Genomic DNA, 20,579 nt, shown 5'->3' on the forward strand with positions numbered 1-20,579 from the left:
CACATTCTCTTAGATAATATCACCACCTTTAACACGTCTTTGTTCCTTTGTCTGTGACATCTTTTGATTATCTGCTCCTATCACTGCTTGCTTGTCCCTACTACCACCCCCCCACCCCCAACTTCTCTGCCCCCACCTTAAACCAGCTTATATTTCACCCCTCTCCTAACTTTACTCAGTTCTGCTGAAGGGTCATGAGGACTCGAAACGCCAACTCTTTTCTTCTCCACCGATGCTGCCAGACCTTCCAATTTGCTCTGTTGGACGTGAGCCTTGGACAAATTCCCTCACTCCTACCCCAATAAATATTTTCATTAACCCACAACCAAACTGTATTCCTTATTTCCAATTCAAGCTCTTGCCTTACCCTTGTCATCAGCTTCTTTAGTTGGACTGTAAGGTGGACTGGTCTCAGCTCCCTTCTTGCGTCTGCTTCTGGAGTTTTGAGATACTTGTTTTTGAGAAACCTGTAGAATTGAAAAGACTAACAAGATTATACTGCTGTCAATGGTACTCCGCACAATTAACACGAGGTACATTTCACAGAATAGGTTGCATTCCCGCAACTCCCCAAATCTCCAACCCCCATAAGGTGAAACACTCCACCAATACAAATGATCTAGCAACCTAACACAGAACATGTCAAATGCACCCAGGTAATGCAGAATTTGCCTGTCAACCGTGATCAAGCCAAAACCTGACACTTGTACTGGAAATAACATTCTGCCTTGAGTGATCAGGCTATGTGAAATTTATTTCCAATTTGATCACATCAGTAAATATCATACAATCGTAGCTATGCCAGTACAGTACGTTTGGAGAGAAAAGTGCAAGTTGGCTTAAATGTACACACCATCATAGAGCACCAAAATATTGCAACAAGGTAGAACAGCTGAACTTCCATGCTACCCAAGCAAAGCTTAAAACTCTATTTTGAGCAGGGGGCCCTTCAAAGGCTCAACTCCTCAGTACAAGGGGAAGGAAAGTTTCAATAGTCCTTCATTATGGATCGAAGAAGTAGCAGAAGCATAGCAACCGATCACCACCTGGCATGTGGGTACAGGCCAATAGTGGAAAATAGAGTGACTGGATAGCCCTTTAAAAATTACAAGAAGAACTTATAAACACTCACCATTGCTGCATTGCTTTCATTTGGCTCTATGCTTTTAGACAGGATCCCAACTTCTCCTTTAAGTAATTGAAGCGCTTCATCCACAAGTGTTATATAAATCCGCAAAGGGTCAACATTTTTCGTCTGCTGTTCCTATTATGAAAGACAAGTCAGCAACAGAAACATATTTACACGCCCTTAAATATAGTGAGATATTTACTGCCCAGGGTCGACAGTGACCTGAAGACAGAGCTACTGCCAAATTAGATGTTGCACATTACGTGAATCCCATTTTAATAGAGTCTGTGAATTCAATATCATATGATCACACAGTTTCAAGTGTTAAGGCGGAGACAATGGCCGGGATTTTCCGGCCCCGTCATGGCAGGACCAGCCGTGGGAGATTCGGGGCCCAGCCAAAAGTCCATCGATTTTAGTGGGACCGGACAATCCTTGCGGCGGGCAGGGCCAGAAAATCCCAATATTTTTTCAGGTTTTTTGTGGGGATGGAAGAAAAAATATCATTCTTGTGGAATTTTAACAAATTTCAAATTCTTTGCATTTTTCAACTCTTTTTGACAATCGCCAAATACAAAAAAGGATCTGCAGCAAAAGTTGAAGACGACCAGAATGTCAAACACCAAACATTTTTTCATCAGTTAGCTGGCCAGTAACAGTTGCAAGGATAAGACCTTAGGTCTTTCTAGAAGATGTGCCAAACTATCCTTCCTCAAGTTTATTTTCTTGTGATCTTTCACTATTGGGGCTTTACTTCATAAATAACAGTAGTTCTCTCCATTTCTCAGCCCTGTCACATCAGTGAGCCCAGTCGCCTGCTGCTATACAGCTGCCTCATTTTGGATTTGAAATGTTTCCACAAAATCCTCAAGACCTTCAGAACAGCTATGGTGCTTTCCATAATCCATGATTATTCCAGTGGGGCTCTCTTACTTCTGAGAATGTAGTACACTTCTTGGTTCAATGTTATCATCAGTTCACATTTTTCATCAGTGCTCCCCATACTCTCTTACTGCCTTCAAATTTAACATCCACATAAAACCCTAGGCAAGGAGAACATGGACAAAGACCTCTCTAATGGCAACATGAATAATGTTACTCACCCTGCACTACACCCCTCAAGGTAAACATTAAATGCCCACAACATCTAACCAAGGGCTGAGGCTAACTTTCTCCAACTAAAGGAAAATTAATCAAATCCTAGACAACCCTGAAATGCAAATTTGTACCTTCTGGGTGAAACATATGAAATGGGAAGGCAAACTATAACATGCTTAAAGTCAGCATCATATCAATACCAATGGCCATCCAGGACCCTCCACCTCTTCCTATCCCTCTGTCCCCATCACTTCTTCTAATCCCAGCCCTTGCCATGTATTCACCATACCCTCTGACCTTCCCCTCTCTGCTGCTGAATGTTCTGTACTCAGTAAATGACTCAGTTTCATACCCTTATACCCTCACCTCAAATGAATTTCGTGCTTGGCACGATGCTGAACTCTTCTGCCGCCTTCATCTCTGTGTTCACTTCTTTGGGCAGGAATCCTCCCCCTGTTCAACGGATCTTTTCACCTGCCTCCAGTATTCTCCCTCTACCTGGGCCCCTCCCTCTGGCCTCTTACCTGCTCTTGATCTTTTCACTGAGAATTGTCGGCATGACATTGGCCGTCTCAATTTCTTTGCTCCTCTCACCCACTCCAACCTGTCTCCTTCTGAACTTGCTACACTCCGTTCTCCTAGGTCCAACCCTGACTTTGTTGTCAAACCTGCCATCAAGGGTGATACTGTTGTTGTCTGCCATACTGACCTCTATCTTGCAGAGGCTGAGCACCAACTCTCAGACACTTCTTCCTAACACCCCCTGGGCCATGACCCCACCACCGAACATCAAGCCATTGTTTCCAGGACTGTCACTGACCTCAGCTCCTCTGGAGGTCTTCCCTCCACAGCTTCCAACCTCAGTCTCCCAAACCTGGACAGGCCACACTTCAACCTCCTTCCCAAAATCCACAAACAGGACTGGGTGACCACTTTGCGGAACACCTCTGGTCTGTCCGCAAGCATGACCCAGGCCTTCCTGTCACTTGCCATTTCAACACACCATCCTGCTCTCATGCCCACACGTCCATCCTTGCCCTGCCGCAATTTTCCAGTGAAGCCCAATGCAAACTGGAGGAACAGCACTTCATCTTCCAATTAGGCACTTTATAACCTTCCAGACACAATATTGAGTTCAACAACTTCAGGCCATGAACACTCTCTTCTATTTTCACCCCTTTTTAAATCCCCTTTTTTTCAAATTTATTTTTTATTTACTTGTTTAAATTTTCATTCATTATTTTATCCCTTTTTTTAATCCCCCCTTTTTTATCCATTTTCCCCAATTACTGCTCCCTCCCCCACTTCTGTCACTTATTCTATGTTGTTCTTTCAGAGTGCTGACCCTTGTTCTGCTATTAACACATTCTGCTTTCTTACCTTTATCCCACCATCAGCACCTTCTTTAGCCCTTACCACTGCCATTAACACTCCCTTTGCCTTGAGTCGTTGACATCTCTGTCAATCTCTCCTTGGCCCCCATCTATCCTTCTATCCTGCTTTACCTGCTCCACCACCTTTAACAGTATAAATTCCATCACATTTCTACTTCTCTTTAGCTCTGCAGAAGAGTCATGCAGTCTCAAAACGTTAACTCTGTTTTTCTCTCCACAGATGCTGTCAGACCTGCTGAGTTTTTCCAGCATTTTCTGTTTTTATACCATATTGTACCTGTTCTGTGGTAACCATCATGGTGCGTGTAGCAGGGTCATGATGTGCAACAACTGCAAAGATCCATTCTTCAGAACAATCTGGTTGGTAGATCTTCACTCTGTTCCCCTGCAAACTGTACGGACCTAAAAGATGTAATGCAGCAGTAAAATGAAAGTTTATGGAAAATGCAATAACTTAGCCAGCATTCCAACTCCTAACATACACATGGTTACAACAGAGCAATGGATGTTCCTTTTAAAATTTAGTTGTTGTGCATGGCCAATTTTTTATGAGAAATTCCTTTAAAATTTTTTGTGCGGCCATATGAAGCTTAATGGGAACACTGGGAACAATGAACAAAAATCACAACAACTGGAAACCACCTAAAACATTGTGGCAGATTAAAGAAACTCTTTTCAAGGAAACAGCCTCCACTATCAACTGATGGGGATTAGGAGCTCACTGGGCAGAATTGTCCCAGGTTTGCACAAAGTGCAGTAGCGGGCAGGTAAAACGAAGGTTTACTCGCTGGCCGCAATGGCGGGTTTTCAAGCCAAATCATCCCAAACCATTAGTTATGCATTCCCGGGAACACGCCACTTAAACGGTGGACGGGCTGTCATTCACCCACCACGCCATCACCTCGCCGCTTCATCACGCAAGGCACCATGTTTAAAGTCCTAATGCGCGTACACATCTCAGTGCTTCCAGCTCAGCACTACTGTAGGGAAGATGTCCACGAAAGGCAAAAAGACTACAGCCCCCAGGTTAGTGATGTGTCACTGGTACGCCTTTTGGACGCCGTGGAGGCTTGCTGCGATGTCCTCCACTCCCGCTCTGGCTGCAGGATGGGCAATGACATGACCAACCAGGCTTGGTAGGCAATGGCAGTGTGATCAGTGCCAATGTTGCAGCGAAGACGTTGGCCATCCAATGCAGATAGAGGATGAATGATCTCATCAGTGCAGCCAGAGTATGGCAACCATCTCATCACTCTCAACTCATACACTCAAGCACATCACACATTCACTGACATCTCACTCACTGCCAGCTCAAGGGACATCACCACCCATTCTAACACATATACCCTCACATCTCCATCTGGCCTCATCTCCTCTGGAAACTGCCTCCTCAGCCCTCACCATCTTGAGGCCACTTGCACAGATCAATGTGCCGCCACACACACCCTGGGTTACCCTCCTTCCCCAGTACAGCCCTCACCCTGCAGCCTCTTCCCTTGCCTGAGGCCACTTCTCCCTCTTCGCCAAGCAAGCCCTAGGCCCTGCAGCCATTGAAAAGCTACCTACATATGGCTGATCTGTAGGTAGAGACCTACTGTGAGTCTCCCTAAAAGTGATGTGGTGCAGTGAAGCCTGGCGTTGATTACTGCGAGTGCTGTCTGAAGCAAGGTAGGCAAAGAAGCCTTGAAGTCCCAAGCAAAGTGCAGCCTGCCAGGTACACGTCACTTATGTGCTGTGGTGAGGGGGGGGTGGCAATTCTGGTGGGCTGGCCTAATAATGACATGCAGATGGATTACAATGAAGTTCTTGACGTCCGATGGCGAGAAACACAGCCCACCATTGGCGGGCTGAGCGGATGATTGCAAACTGATTTCACGTCATATTGTCCGCTTACATCACCGAACATGCCCAACACCAGCGAGCACAGAACATCCTAGCTAATGTGATTTGCTGTTTTCTGTGCTAATACTATTTATCTAATGCAACAAAGCAGAAACTTCTCCTATTGGCTAGGGAACACACATCCATTCTCCTTCCTCATAGAATCTAGTTATGAGATACTGTAGAATTGCAGATCATCAATCAGTTCTTCTAACTCTTGCACCGTGGCTCAGCATTCACGTTTTAAAAAATCCCTTTTATCCATCTTTCGTGCACTATCCAAAGTAGTTTGAACTGTTTTCTATCTTCAAAGTGTTAAAAAATACAAGTTGTTGTATGTAACAGACTTAACTGATGAGCAAAAACATTTACTAAAACTAACAGGGGGAGAAATGAAAATTTGGCATTTGACAATGTGTATAAGTGTATAAGTAGAATAAATGTATTGCAAAATAACCCAGTGGTTTCCAGAGGGGAAAAAAGCACCGAGATGACCCACATAACTCTCAATGCTTCAGGCTATCCAGTGGGCACTATCTCATGGTTTATTTCCATAATCAACCAACGTCTGGCTTCTAACTTGTGAATTTCCTCCAGTTGTCTTTTCCCCTCTACAAGTCTGTTTTCATATCTTAATATTTAATTTATTTTATTTTCCTAATCTCAATGGGCTTTGATTTGGTGCTAGCGCACTGCTGCAAGTTTCCCCACCTTCAGTTGATTTTTCTTTGTCGTTACCAGATCTCTTGTAATAAACACAAATGAGTATGTCGAACACAAGCAACCAAAACAAAGAGCACAAGTAAATGAAAAATTCCTTCTTTTGGGACAAAACCTCCAATTAACTCCATCTTTAAAAACTGTTGTCGACTTCAGTTGCATTCTTCTGTAATCCAGATTAAGTATATGGTTGTAGCCTGACGCAATAATCGCTGGAAGGCTACAACATTAGTGGATTGGGGAAGTGGAGGTATAGAGACAATTCAGACAATTTGGAGCAGTGGTTGGACTTGCAGGGATTTTGTTAACTATATTCAGATCAGTTACACATTAGGTAAATACCTCAAATAACCATAAACTACACATTCCCCCAACTCTTAATTTTATGAATTTAATGCAATGGAACAGATCAGAAATGGCAAAACGATGCAGAGCCAAGAAATTTTAATAGGCCAAACATAGTGTAGGAAAGTAGCTTCAGAAGGTCCATAATTTCACAGCAGCTAACTGACACAAAAGCCCTGATTTTGCAGTTGTAACAGCGTTGAGACTGTCAACGTTACTCTGTGAAATTGACAGCAACTCCTGGAGTCTGCACACCTGCAGTTAAATGTGGAAGTCCAAAGTTGCGTTCAGTGATTCCCCACTCCTCCACAGGGTGTGCTAAAGTTTCACAGATGGAAATCAATCAGAATCAGTGAACTGATGTGAACACCCACATTTTATGCCATTATTCTTGCTGTAAAACCCTTGGGAAAGTTACACCATGGCGAGTGAAGGCAATCCGAAGGCTATGGGAGACTTTTAAGCAATTAAAAGAGGGAAGATCCATGGTGTATGGATGAAATTGAACAATTGGGTGTTGCTGGCTAGGCCAGCATTTATTGACATCCCTAATTGCCCTCGAGAAAGTGGTGGTGAGCTGCTTTCTTGAACCGTTGCAGACCATCTGGTGTAGGGTACACCCACAAGGTGATGGCGTAGTGCTATTGTCGCCGGACCAGTGATCCAGAGACCCAGGGTAATGCTCTGGGGACCCAGGTTCGAATACTGCCATGGCAGATGGCGGAATTTGAATTCAATAAAAATCTGGATTGTTGCCAAAATCCATCTGGTTCACTAATGTTCTTTAGAGAAGGAAATCTGTCACCCTTAGTGCTGTGGGCCTGGCCTCCAGACCCACAGCAATGTGGTTGACTCTTAAATGCCCTCAGAAATGGCCTAGCAAGCCATTCAGTTGCAACAGGAAAAAGGAATGAAACCGGACGGACCACCTGGCACCGGAAGTGACAATGGCAATCTCAGCCCTGTCGACCCTGCGAAGTCCTCCTTACTAACATCTGGGGGCTAGTGTCAAAATTGGGAGAGCTGTCTCACACACTAGTCAAGTAATAGCCTAACATAGTTATCCTCACGGAATCATACCTTACAGGTAATGTCTCAGGCACCATCATCGCCATCCCTGGGTACGTTCTGCCCCACTGGGAGGACAGACCCAGCAGTGGCGGCGGCACAGCGGTATACAGTCAGGAGGGAATTGCCCTGGGAATCCTCAACATCAACTCCAGACCCCATGGAGTCTCATGGCATCAGGTCAAACATGGGCAAGGAGATCTCCTGCTGGTTACCACGTACCGTCCTCCCTCAGCTGATGAATCAGTGCTCCTCCAAGTTGAACACCACTTGGAGGAAGCCCTGGTGGCAAGGGCGCTAGAATATACTCTGGGTGGGGGACTTCAATGTCTACCACCAAGAGTGGCTCGGTAGCACCACTATTGACCGAGCAGGCCGAGTCCTAAATGACATAGCTGGTAGACTGGGTCTACGGCGGGTGAGAGGGAGCCAACAAGAGTGAAAAACATACTTGACCTCATCCTCACCAACCTACCTGCTGCTGGTGCATCTGTCCATGGCAGAATGGGTAGGAGTGGCCACCACACAGTCGTTGTGGAGACGAAGTCCCGCCTTCACATTGAGGATACCCTCCATCTACCACTGTGCTAAACGGGGTAGATTTCAAACAGATCTGGCAACTCAAGACTGGTCATCCATGCGGCGCTGTGGGCCATCAGAGGCAGCAGAGTTGTACTCGAACACAATCTGTAACCTCATGGGCCAGCATATCCCCCACTCTACCATTACCATCAAGCCAGGGGATCAACCCTGGTTCAATGAAGAGTGCAGGAGGGCATGCCAGGAGCGGCACCAGGCATACCTAAAAATGAGGTGTCAACCTGATGGAGCTATAACACAGGACTACCTGCATGCCAAACAGCATAAGCAGGTGATAGACAGGGCTAAGTGATCCCACAACCAACAGGTCAGATCTAAGCTCTGCAGTTCTGCCACATCCAGTCGTGGATGGTGGTGGACAATTAAACAACTCACTGGAGGAGGAGGCTCCACAAATATCCCCATCCTCAATGATGGAGGAGCCCAGCACATCAATGCAAAAGGTAAGGCTGAAGCATTCACAACAATCTTCATGTGCCATGTGGTTGATCCATCTCGGCCTCCTCTGGAGGTGTCCAACATCACAGGTGCCAGTCTTCAGCCAATTCGATTCACTCGACATATCATCAAGAAACTGCTGAAGGCACTGGATACTGCAAAGGCTAAGGGGCCTGACAATATTCTGGTAATAGTACTGAAGACTTGTGCTCCATAACTTGCCGTGCCCATAGCAAACTGTTCCAGTACAGCTACAACACTGGCATCTACCCGGCTATGTGGAAAATTGGCCAGGTATGTCTTGTACACAAAATGCAGGACAAATCCAACCGGGCCAATTACTGCCCCATTAGTCTACTCTCGATCGTCAGTAAAGTGATGGAAGGGGTCATCAATAGTGCTATCAAGTGGCACTTGCTTAGCAATAACCTGCTCATTGACGCCCAGTTTGGGTTCCGCCAGGGCCACTCAGCTCCAGCTTCAAACATGGACAAAAGAGCTGAACTCCCGAGGTGAGGTGAGAATGACTGTCCTTGACATCAAGGCAGCATTTGACAGTGTGTGGCATCGATGAGCCCTAGCAAAACTGGAGTCAATGGAGATCAGGGAGAAAACTCTCCGCTGGCTGGAGTCATATCTAGCACAAAGGAAGAAGGTTGTGGTTGTTCGAGGTCAGCCATCTCAGCTCCAGGACATCACTGCATGAGTTCCTCAGGGTAGTGTCCTCAGCCCAACCATCTTCAGCTGCTTCATCAATGACCTTCCTTCCATCTTAAGGTCAGAAGTGGGGATATTTGTTGATGATTGCACAATGTTCAGTACCACTTGCGACTCCTCAGATACTGAAGCAGTCTATGTCCAAATGCAGTAAGACCTGTACAATATCCAGGTTGGTGCTGACAAGTGGCAAGTAACATTCGCACCACTCAAGTGTCAGGCAATGACCATCTCCAACAAGAGAGAATCCAACCATTGCCCCTTGATGTTCAAAGGCATTACCATCACTGAATCCCCCACTATCAACATCCTTGAGGGGAGCTTACCATTGATCAGGAACTGAACTGGACTAGCCTAGCCATATAAATACTGTGGCTACAAGAGCAGGTGAGAGGCTAGGAATCATGCAACGATTAACTCACCTCCTGACTCCCCAGAGCTTATCCACCATCTACAAGGCACAAGTCAGGAGTGTGATGGAATACTCGACACTTACCTGGATGAGTGCAGCTCCCACAACACTCAAGCAGCCCGCTTGATTGGCACCACATCCACAAACATTCACTCCCTCCACCACTGGCAAACAATAGCAGCAGTGTGTACCATCTACAAGATGCACTGCAGAAATTCACTAAAGGTCCTCAGACAGCACCTTCCACTACCATTACCATCTAGAAGGACAAGGGCAGCAGACAGATGGGAACACCACCACCTAGAAGCTCCTCTCCAAGTCGCTCACCATCCTGACTTGGAAATATATTGCCGCTCTCCACTGTTGCTGAGTCAAAATCCTGGAACTCCCTTCCTAACAGCACTGTGGGTGTACCCACACCACATGGACTGCAGCTGTTCAAGAAAGCAACTCACCATCGCATTCTCAAGGGCAACTAGAGATGGGCAATAAATGCCCAACAAAGCCCACACCCCAGCGATATATTTCCAAGTCAGGATGGTGAGTGACTTGGAAGGGAACTTCCAGGTGACGGTGCTCTCATGTGTCTGCTGCCCCTGTCCTTCTAGATAGTAGCCGTCGTGGGTTTGGAATCTGCTGCCTAAGGAGCCTTGGAGAGTTCCTGCAGTGCATCTTGTAGTGGTACACATTGCTGTCACAGTGCGTCGGTGGTGGACGGAGTGAATATTTGTGGATGGGGTGCCAATCAAGCAGGCTGCTTTGTCCTGGATGGTGTCAAACTCCTTGAGTGTTGTGGGAGCTGCACTCATCCAGGTAAGTGAAGAGTATTCCATCACACTCCTGACTTGTGCCTTGTAGATGGTGGGTGGGCTTTGGGGAGTCAGGAGGTAAGTTACTCGCTGCAGGATTCCGAGCCTCTGACCACAGTATTTATATGGCTAGTCCAGTTCAGTTTCTGGTCAATGGTAACCCCAGGATGTTGATAGTGGGGGCTCCTGCAATGTTAATGCCATTGAATGTTAAGGGCTGATGGTTAGATTCTCTCTTGTTGGAGATGGTCATTGTCTGGCACTTGTGTGGAGTGAATGTTACTTGCCACTCGTCAGCCCAAGTCTGGATATTATCCAGGTCTTGCTGCATTTGGACATGGACTGCTTCAGTATCTCAGGAGTAGGGAATGGCGATGATCATCAGTGAACATCCCCACTTCTGACCTTATGACGAAGGTCATTGATGAGGCAGCTGAAGATGGCTGGGCCTAGGACACTATCCTGAAGGACTCTTGGAACTGAGATGATTGACCTCCAACAACCACAACCATCTTTTTTTGTGCTAGGTACGACTCCAAACAGCAGAGAGTTTTCCCCGATTCCCATGGCTCCAGTTTTGCTAGGGCGCCTTGATGCCACACTCGGTCAAATGCTGCCTTGATTTCAAGGGCAGCCACTCTCACCTCACCTTTGGAGTTCAGCTCTTCTGTCCAAGTTTGAACCAAGGCTGTAGTGAGGTCAGGAGCCAAGTGACCTTGGTGGAACCCAAACTGAGTGTCAGTGAGCAGGTTATTGCTAAGCAAGTGCTGCCTAATGACCCCTTCCATCACTTTACTGATGATGAAAAGTAGGGCAGTATTTGGCCGGGTTGGATTTGTCCTGCTTTTTGTGTACAGGGCATACCTGGGCAATTTTCCACATTGCCAGCTAGATGCCAGCGTTGTAGCTGTACTTGAACAGCTTGGCTAGGGGTGCAGCAAGTTCTGGAGCACAAGTCTTCAGTACTATTTCTGGAATGTTGTCAGGACCATTGCAATATCCAGTGCCTTCAGCCATTTCTTGATATCACCTGGAGTGAATTGAATTGGCTGAATACTGCCATCTGTGATGTTGGGCCCCACGGTGGAGGTTGAGAGGGGGATTGTGTTTATATAAGAATGTTCTTTTCATGAGACATTTCACATCAATTTTCCTCTCCCTTTATTTAAACCAAAACATAATGACACTTGTATTGGCACTGAGCCAATGGCAAGTTACTGAAATTTTAAAAATCATTTTGGGTGATTCCACAACCAATGCTGGTAGGTAAAACATAACATTCCATGCTTAGCTTCAAAGAATTAACCACAAATTTGCTTCTGGAGAATCCTTGATTTATTTTTTAAAAAGAGTTTATAATTTAGCATGCAATAATACTGCTTCTGTCTACAATACCTCTGAGTATCTCTTGAATTTTCTTTTCTCTGATCCAAGATTTCATTGATTCCTGAAGTTTTTGATTATCCTGGACAATGGGATTCAAGCTGTCAGTATCCTCCTTAAAACAGAAATAGAAAAATGATAAGTGAGGAAAAATTAATATCAAAATCGATTAAAAAGCTTTTAAACAACTAAGCAGAAATGTCAGTATTCTGCCAATCCACACCATGGTGCAAAATGTCATGTTGGCAGGTTTAGATTGTAAATGAGGTTTTTGAAAACACCATGCAACTGAGAGAGCTGTGTTGTCCAGTTATATGCATAGAATGTTATCAGCATGACTTCAACAATACTTCTTGCACTTCTGTATCCTTTCTTGATTCTACCTGTGGTCACATCTGGTCTGTATCATTGGGCTGCACTTTACGGGTTCTTTAGGGATGGGTTCAGAAGCAGGAAGGCCAGCAAGATGGCATGGGATTGCATACCCAATGCCTTCCCGCCACCATGCCATTTTGTCAACAACAGGAAAGGTGGCAGGCGTTTATTTGGGGCCCAGTTGAGCCACTTAAGTGGCCAATTGAAGTTTTCTTCCCACCTGTTGGCAATGGGGCCCTCTGCATTGTGGGAAACTGGTGGCCTTCCAGCAAGGTTGCGGGGGCGCAAACCTCCCCTTTATGCACTCTGCGGCCCACAAAGGGGGTTCTGGCAGCATCAGTGCCACATGCCTTCAGCAACCCTTTTCCCTCACCGGGGCCAGTGACTGGCCCTAGTGAGTCCGGATTCCACTTACCCAGTTTTGAGGGTACCCTTCCTCAAGGTGCAGTGGCCACCGCTCCGCTCCCATTGGCGCTACTGAGTCTGCTGAGAAGCCGGGGATTAAGCCAGAAGCAGCTGGAGGCAGGCAGCCCAGTGGGAGCCACTTAACTGGCCAAAGCAGTAACACCCCCTGCCCCCTAAAACCACTCCTTTTCCAGCCTTGGCAAAACACCAGCCATCATTTTAGTGAAAAAGCAGTCAAAGCAAGATCTGATCATCTCAGCTAGCCATCTTCACCAGGAGTAAAACAAAAAATACTGGAAATAGAGGAAGTCAGTCAACATCTAAGGAAAGAACAAGCTGAACACCCTTCTCAGAATTGTAAAATGAAACAGGAACAAACGTACTAACAGGGCCTGAAGAAAAAGGGGATGTTGAGGGGGGGGAAAGAAATCACAGATGTTATCGTGGAATGAAGAATTTGAAGAAACAAAAGAATAGTTAGCATAAAATCACAAAGCACAGGATGCCATTCAGCTCATTGTATCTGTGACAGTTCTTGGAAAGAGCTAACCAATTCGTTCCAGTACCCTGCTCTTTCCCCATTGTTCTATAATTGTTTTTCCCCTTCAAGTATTTATTCAACTGCCTTTTCAGTTACTGCCAAATCTGTTTCTACCATCCCTTCAGGCAGTGCATTCCAGATAACAACTTGCTCAGTAATTTTCTTCCCTCATGTCACATTTGGTTCTTTTGCAATTACCTTAAATCTTTATTCCCTGATTACCAATCCTTCTGTCACTGGAAACTAATTGCTCCTCATTTACTCTATGAAAAACCTTCATGACTTTGAACACATATTAAATCACCCCTTGACCTTCTCCGCTCCAAGGAGAACAATCCCTGCTTCTCTAGTCTCTCCAAAGAACTGAAATTTCTCAACCCTGGTACCATTCTAGTAAATCTCCACTGCAGCCTCTCCAAGGCCTTGAAATCTTTCTGAATGTGTGGGTGCCCAGAATCGTCCACAATATTCCAGATGGGGCCTAACCATTACTTTTTAAACATTTGGCATAACTTCCTTGCTTTTGAACTCTATGCCTTTATTTAAGAAATCAAAGGTCCAATATGCCTTTTTAACATCCTTCTCAGCTTGTCCTGCCACCTTCAAATATTCGTGCTTGTAGGCTTCCAAGTCTCTGATCCTCCACCTCATTGAAAATTGTACCATTTAGCTTGTATTGCCACAACACACCAATGGAAAAGGACAGTAAATGGGTGAGAGTCAAAACATAACTCTCTATCATGAATCATAAACTTAATCACCAAATCTGCTTATAAAAAAAGCACTGCTGATACTTGCAGCAGGACCGCCACCTGGTTAAAGTCAAATTCCAATCTCCAATGACTCTTATCCCCATGACTGCATTACTGAATACCAAACCATTACTGCCCAGTTACTAATAGCATCTCATTCAGAAATTCCACCCACTGCCACCACCAGATCCAGCCTCAGTTGCCCCACCCCGCTTAACTGGTCTTTTAACTCTTCTGCAAGATATACAACAAGGCTATCCTGGTACACCAATTCCTTCAGCTCGATCCTGTCCCACCAAACTATTCTGTATTATCTCAATCAAATTCTTTCCAGCCTCTGGATCTACACCTGTGACTTCCATTACCCTCAAAGTTCAGGCTATTTCAGGTTCTCCAGCTCTAATAATAATCTCTTCACTCAGAAACATACATTCCACTATACACTTCCAAGTCTCCCCTGGGAGACTCTCTGGCACTCAAGGTTCCATCAAAAAGATTTTCAACTTATCACTGTCTAGTATTACTGTTTACTGTCTGCCGAAAGTACTCGATTTCAATGACTTATCTTAACTAGGCTATCTTGTTCCAGGTAAAGGATGTAAGCTTTGGGAGTCCATGCAGGTCCCAGATATGCATTTTTTTGTAGGCAGTGTTAAACACACTGTTTCAATGTTACTCGGGTTCCTTCTCAGATCTATTCTGTCCTTACATCGATAATTGTGTTGGTGCTACTTCTGTTCTGATTGAGAATACTTAATTTGTCATGCTTCCAATTTCCATTCACTTGTTCTTCTCATTTTGGAGTTGTTACTCTGGCAACAGGCTTTTCAAACAACTAAGACAAGCGCACTGACTCCCACAACTATCTAGAGCACACTTCTTTCCTCCCTGCTTTACAAAGACTCCATTCCTTTTTCAGCTTCTCTTTGAACTATTCTGACGATTCTGGTTTGAAAACCATAGTTTCCACATTGTCCTTTTCGTTCAGTAAGGATTCTCAAGAGATACCCCTTGATTGGCCCATTCCTCTCCAAAATTTCTCAGAACATAACAGGAATTACTACCCATCACCACCACTCCCCTTGCCCTCCCCACCCCCATCCAGTCCTCAACTTCCTACCAATAGGTCTCAGTATTCACCAGAACATTTTGCCACATGATCTAATGACTCAACATATTTTGTCCTTTCCTTTCCCACAATATTCTGCTCCACTCTTCCACTACCCCAACTTCCAGCTGCCCTTCTCACCCAATCGCAAGAGATGTGACATCTATTCATTCACTGTTTCTCACATCGTTGTCCAAAATCTCAAAAACCCTTTTTGAAAGAGATAGCAATTTAAGTGCGTTTCCTAGTCTAGCTGTTTTTGTTGCTGTTTGGAATGCAATCTCTTTCACTTGGACAGATCAAACATTCATTAGTGTGATTCTGAGTTCCCTACTGCTTGTAAGTTTAAGGCCAACCCTACCATTCCCATGCCATTCTGACCACATGACCATTAATTTCTTCCACTGTGCCAATCAAGCTCAAGGCAAACTGCTTGATCGATTTCTCCTCAGCACCCTGCAATCCTGTGAATTGAACACTGATTTCAGACTTGAGCTCTAAGATATTTTCTCCATAAGAGGGGATGCTGGTGATTTCTGTCAGCCTGGGAAAGAGGAGGGGCAACAGGGTTAATCTTTGGCATGTAGGCACTCTGTCAGAATAGTGATCAGGTTGGCCTGCACCACTTCTTCCTCAGTTTGGAACTGATGGCTATACTGTGTGCTGCCAGCAGTTTTTGTTCTAGTGTTAGGCCTGATACGCAAGCTGTATTTACAATTTGTTCCTCCTCCTTGTTCCTTCCCCATAGGTGTGCCTCTCACTGCCTTAGCTTTTCATGTGTACTGCATTTTAAGGTTTTAATTATTTGATATTTCTTTCGTTTCCTGACAGATGATCATCTAATACACTGATACTTCTCCCTATCTTTCCCGTCTGCTCTCTTCTTTCTCCCCCGATGGTATGAAAATGTCTGTTTTCTTCATTTTCAGTTCTAAAGGGCAAGCACAAAACAATAAATGCCACGTCTCTCCACAAATGCTGATTAATCTGCTGTGTTTCCAGCATTTTCTATGTTTCAGATTGTCTTTTCTCTCCATCATTGGGAATTGGAGCTGCATTTGTACAAGGTTTGTAAGTGTTAATTGTCTGACATTGTTTTCAATGTTAAGAGAGCTGCGTTTGCAAAGGGACACTGCAGAAGAGGAAGCAATTGTGCACAAATGAACTTCTGCATCTAAAAAGGGGCGGACCCATGTGTGAATTAATGAAATATTTAGTTACATTGACAGCAACCTTTGCACTCCAATAGGATTTCCAGCATTTGTAAGGAAAAGCACTCTGCACAATCTTCATTGATTCTTCAAACAAAGAGAGAGCCTTGTACTCCTCCATTCCCAAGAATTCAAACACTTCTATCTGAACAGCAACAGCATCATAGTATGCAAGACGCAAATGTGAAAGTCAAGACTCTCTCCCCTCCTCCACTCAGTGAAAATAGTACAAATCAGAACAGGTTGCTGAATACAAGATTTTCCATGGGCTGCATCTTATTGAATTGGAAAAGACAAAAGCCAGTCTTGGGACAGTACAGCTTTAAGTAATGACAGAGAACTCTCAAAATAAGCACATTATACTCATTTCAATTACACTGAAATAACTGTTCAGATTAGTATTTTAAAGTACAGGTTATTATATTCTCCAAACTGGTTACATAAACATACAGGCGATCAGGGCAAGTTCAAAATTGAAACCCACATTCCAATTTGTAGTACAATTGTCATGAGCGCAGGTAAAGAGGAGCCAACAAAACCTACACTGGTTGATGGCTCTCAGTTTTACAGCCAATTCCTACACAACTATTTTTTTCTAATATATGGAATAAGCTTAAATTCCAAAACTACGATCCACACATCCAAGGTATTGGAAGATTGAAGGAACTTAGCAAGAAAACTATTCAAAGCTATAGGCTTAAGTGAACTTGATTACTTTCTGGAAAAAAGTTACACATAGCAAAAATACTAAATGAAACAAAAATAAATTACTTTAAATAGTCGAAGAGCAGCACCATCAGCAGAAAAATTCGTGACCCTGTCACCAAAGAACTCAACTGGAACGATGGAGCCCAACCCAATTTTATCTACCAGTGCTTTATAAGTCTGCAAATACAAAGCAAAAAAAAATTAATTACATATCACATCACAAAAAAGGGCACTATATAGAGCACACAGTGATCTAACAGATTGATAATTTTGTGTTATGAGCCTGGTCTTCACTTAATTTCAGAGTTTGCAAACAGATTCCAAGAAACCACTAGAAATGAACACACACATACTTAGTTACTGAGGGAAGGAAAGACAGACTAGTCATTCTTGCAAAGAGTAATCACAGTAATACCATTAGCCGTTGCAATTAAAATCAGGACAAACTAATGAGAAGATATATTTCCAGATACATAGCAAACTCATTCACCCAGCCTCTGGACTTGTTGGCTATAGCCCACGTACATAAAGTAAGCATCCACAATTACTGTACCTGTTGTCACATTTTAAGGACTAAGACTGCAATGGAAATCATACAAATACACATACATTCACATTCAGGGGACCCATTTTTTGCAAACAAAAGGAATATGTTCAAGCACAGCACCTTTTCTGAATTACCCGGGAGCTTGGGGAGCCTATAGTTCCCAATTGCTTGCTTGTTGGCAGCGCCTTGGCCAGAGTCAACTTGCCAAACAATCAGCTCCCTTTTCTCTTGTAGTATAAATTGTTGTGATCATTTGAAATTTAGCATTCTTGCGTTTGTCCTAATGAATGCAAGATGAAAAGTTTCGGCGACATGTCTCTTTTTTTCAGCAATAAATAGAAATTGTGCTAAACAGAACACATCTAAAAGCGGAACCAAGGTGAAGAAGGTGACACAACTTGCTTGGAGGACAACAATAATAGTTAAGAATAATAATAGAGTTCTTTATTATCCATGCGAACTACAGCAGAGAGTGGGATTTCACATTACCTATTCTATTCATACATGTTATAATTGAGCAACATACGTACAAATAATGTAATTTCTTTAGCCTATTCAGAGCGGATTATAACTTTAACGTAACAAAAAAAGTTTACTAATTGCTGACATGACATCTCATTCGATGCAAGCAAATCAGGTCTAGCTTCAATTGAATTGATACACTTCAGCTCTACTGACTGGATGTCATAATCTCACCCAGGTTCCAGCGATTTAGACAAAGAATGCACTCATTAGGAACAGATCAAGTGGGTTAAAAAAAGTGCAATGAACATCTAATACTAGACACTTTACACTGAACTGCAGAAGTGGCAAGATTTTTCTTACCAATGCAGGCCATTGGCTAGCATTCACCCTTCCTCCTGGTAAGAATACTGAATCTTTCCTCGGGGCCCACACCAGAGTATGTTCTACAAGGAAAACAAGGACGTCTTCAGCGTAAACTTTCACCCAGGCTTGCTTTTTCCACCGTGAATCATCAAATTCAATATACACCTGCAACACAAAGTAATTCAGAGTGATGTTACAATCCAAATTTAATTTCAACCACTGTATTTTTAGATTTGTTAAGTGAGGAACACCAATTAGGCTAATATTGAATAGAAAAATATATCCACTTTCAAAGGATGCATGTCAACCAGTTAATTACAGAGTGTTGGAAACCTAAGGCAGACAGAAATGTAGGAAATAAATAGCCAGCAAAGACAAGCTAACATTTTGGTTGCAACCCTTTATCAGAATGAACAGAAAGTAAGTTCTGGTGATAGGCCAGATTGAAACATTAAATATTTCTCTCTCCACAGCTGCTGCCCGTCCTGTTGAACATTTTCAATATTTTTCTTTTCATTTCAGATATCCAGCATCCGCTGTATTTTGCTTTTGTAAAACGTAAGTCAGCCCCTGAGTAGGATTGGTAAAAAAAGGGAAACCCTTTATGTTTCCTCAATTGCATTTTTCCCATCTATTTTACAGGCAGAAAGTTAATGGTTTGAATGACCTGATCTACTAACTCACCATTCACACTGACCTGAATTGAAATCAATTTTCACTTGCTTTAATTTGAAAAACATCCCAAGATGTCACATAAAGGTATAGTCAAACAATATTCAAAACTATTTGTTATGTCTTGTACTTCGAAAATGACTGAATAGCCACAACAGGAGCATATTTAGAATGTTAGATCAGGGGTCCGTGAGAAGGTTTCAAGGGGTCCACCAAAAATAAGGTCCCTGCTGACAAGGTCCTCCACCCTAAACCGCCACTTATCACTGACTGGCAACAATGCCCTTTGTTTTTACAACGGGAAGGCAGAGCAGTGGGAAAACAGCTCAGAGCAACAATAGGGTTAAGGCATAGGACGACAGCAGTCAGGGGTATCTCGGCCAGTTACAGTGCAGCTCGTATGCAAGTTCATGCAGCCTGAACCTGGGTTATCTGCAGTCCCAACGTGCCCATAGACTTGTATGAATGGTTGAGACCTCTCGTCCTGACCAAGGTGAGCGAAAAGCATGTACAGTCCCCCACCATGTCAAATATGAAAAACAGATATAAATGTGCTGGCAAAGTGCTGACGCCAATCCAGGTACTGTCTGAAGCTGAGGGCCAAACAAACAGCAATTGTCAGAACCTGGAGCAAGTAACAAGAGGTAAAAGAAACCGTTTGAATTACTTTGCAAAGAATGTGCTTAATGGTATTTGGGAGTATTACTCCAGTTCCTGGAAATTAAGATCAATGGAGGGCGGAACCACTGTGAGGCTGAACATCAAGCTACATGCTGTGTGCCTTTGTATCACTTTCAGCTTCTGTCATTAAATTAAAATCCAATTTTAATTATAACTACTGGAAAGCAAATCATAAGATCATACAAAGTAGGAGGAGTAGGCACCTGGGCCATCGAATCTGCTCCACCACTGAGCAAGATCATAGCTGACCAATTGTGGTATTAACGCCACTTTTCTACCTGCCCCCATAACCCTTGACTCCCCTTTAGATCAAAGGTGTGTGACTCAGCCTTGAATATATTCAGTGGCCCAGTCTCCACTGCTCTCTGCAGAAGAGATTTTCAAAAACTAACGACACTCTCCGACTTAAATAGTACATCCCTCATCTTTAAACTGTACCCTTCATGAGGGGAAATATCTTCTTAACATCCATCTTGTCAAGCCCCCTCAAAATCTTTTGTTTCAATAGGATCACCTCTCATTCTTCGAAACTCCAATGAGTACCATAAAGTCCTCACTTAAAGTTGTGGTTGTGTTCCATAACATTGCAACTTTAAGTGAAAGTACTTTAAGTGAATCATATGTTCCCATAGGAAAAAATGTTAAAGCCAGAGTTAAGTTCCTTCAGGTATGTCTTGTCTGGAAACACCGATGTACAAGTTGAAATACTGTACCATAGATGTGCAGCACTATGCATTCCTAGCTGCAATAACTTGCA

The 20,579-nt window shown here is 43.8% G+C and overlaps 1 protein-coding gene across 1 annotated transcript in view; it reads right to left on the reverse strand.

Annotated features, from left to right (window-relative positions):
* kdm3b (lysine (K)-specific demethylase 3B) overlaps window positions 1–20,579 on the reverse strand; it is a 137,815-nt gene that overhangs the window by 83,836 nt on the left and 33,400 nt on the right. The window contains exons 2-7 of the mRNA XM_078550661.1: window positions 18,467–18,634; window positions 17,158–17,271; window positions 12,007–12,109; window positions 3,899–4,023; window positions 1,133–1,264; window positions 368–467 (exon numbers count right to left, since the gene is read on the reverse strand). Of these exons, the coding sequence (XP_078406787.1) occupies window positions 368–467; window positions 1,133–1,264; window positions 3,899–4,023; window positions 12,007–12,109; window positions 17,158–17,271; window positions 18,467–18,634 (742 nt within the window). The remainder of the gene's footprint in view (window positions 1–367; window positions 468–1,132; window positions 1,265–3,898; window positions 4,024–12,006; window positions 12,110–17,157; window positions 17,272–18,466; window positions 18,635–20,579) is intronic.

Source organism: Cetorhinus maximus, chromosome 10 (assembly GCF_964194155.1).
Source record: "Cetorhinus maximus chromosome 10, sCetMax3.hap1.1, whole genome shotgun sequence".
Lineage (NCBI taxonomy): Eukaryota > Metazoa > Chordata > Chondrichthyes > Lamniformes > Cetorhinidae > Cetorhinus > Cetorhinus maximus.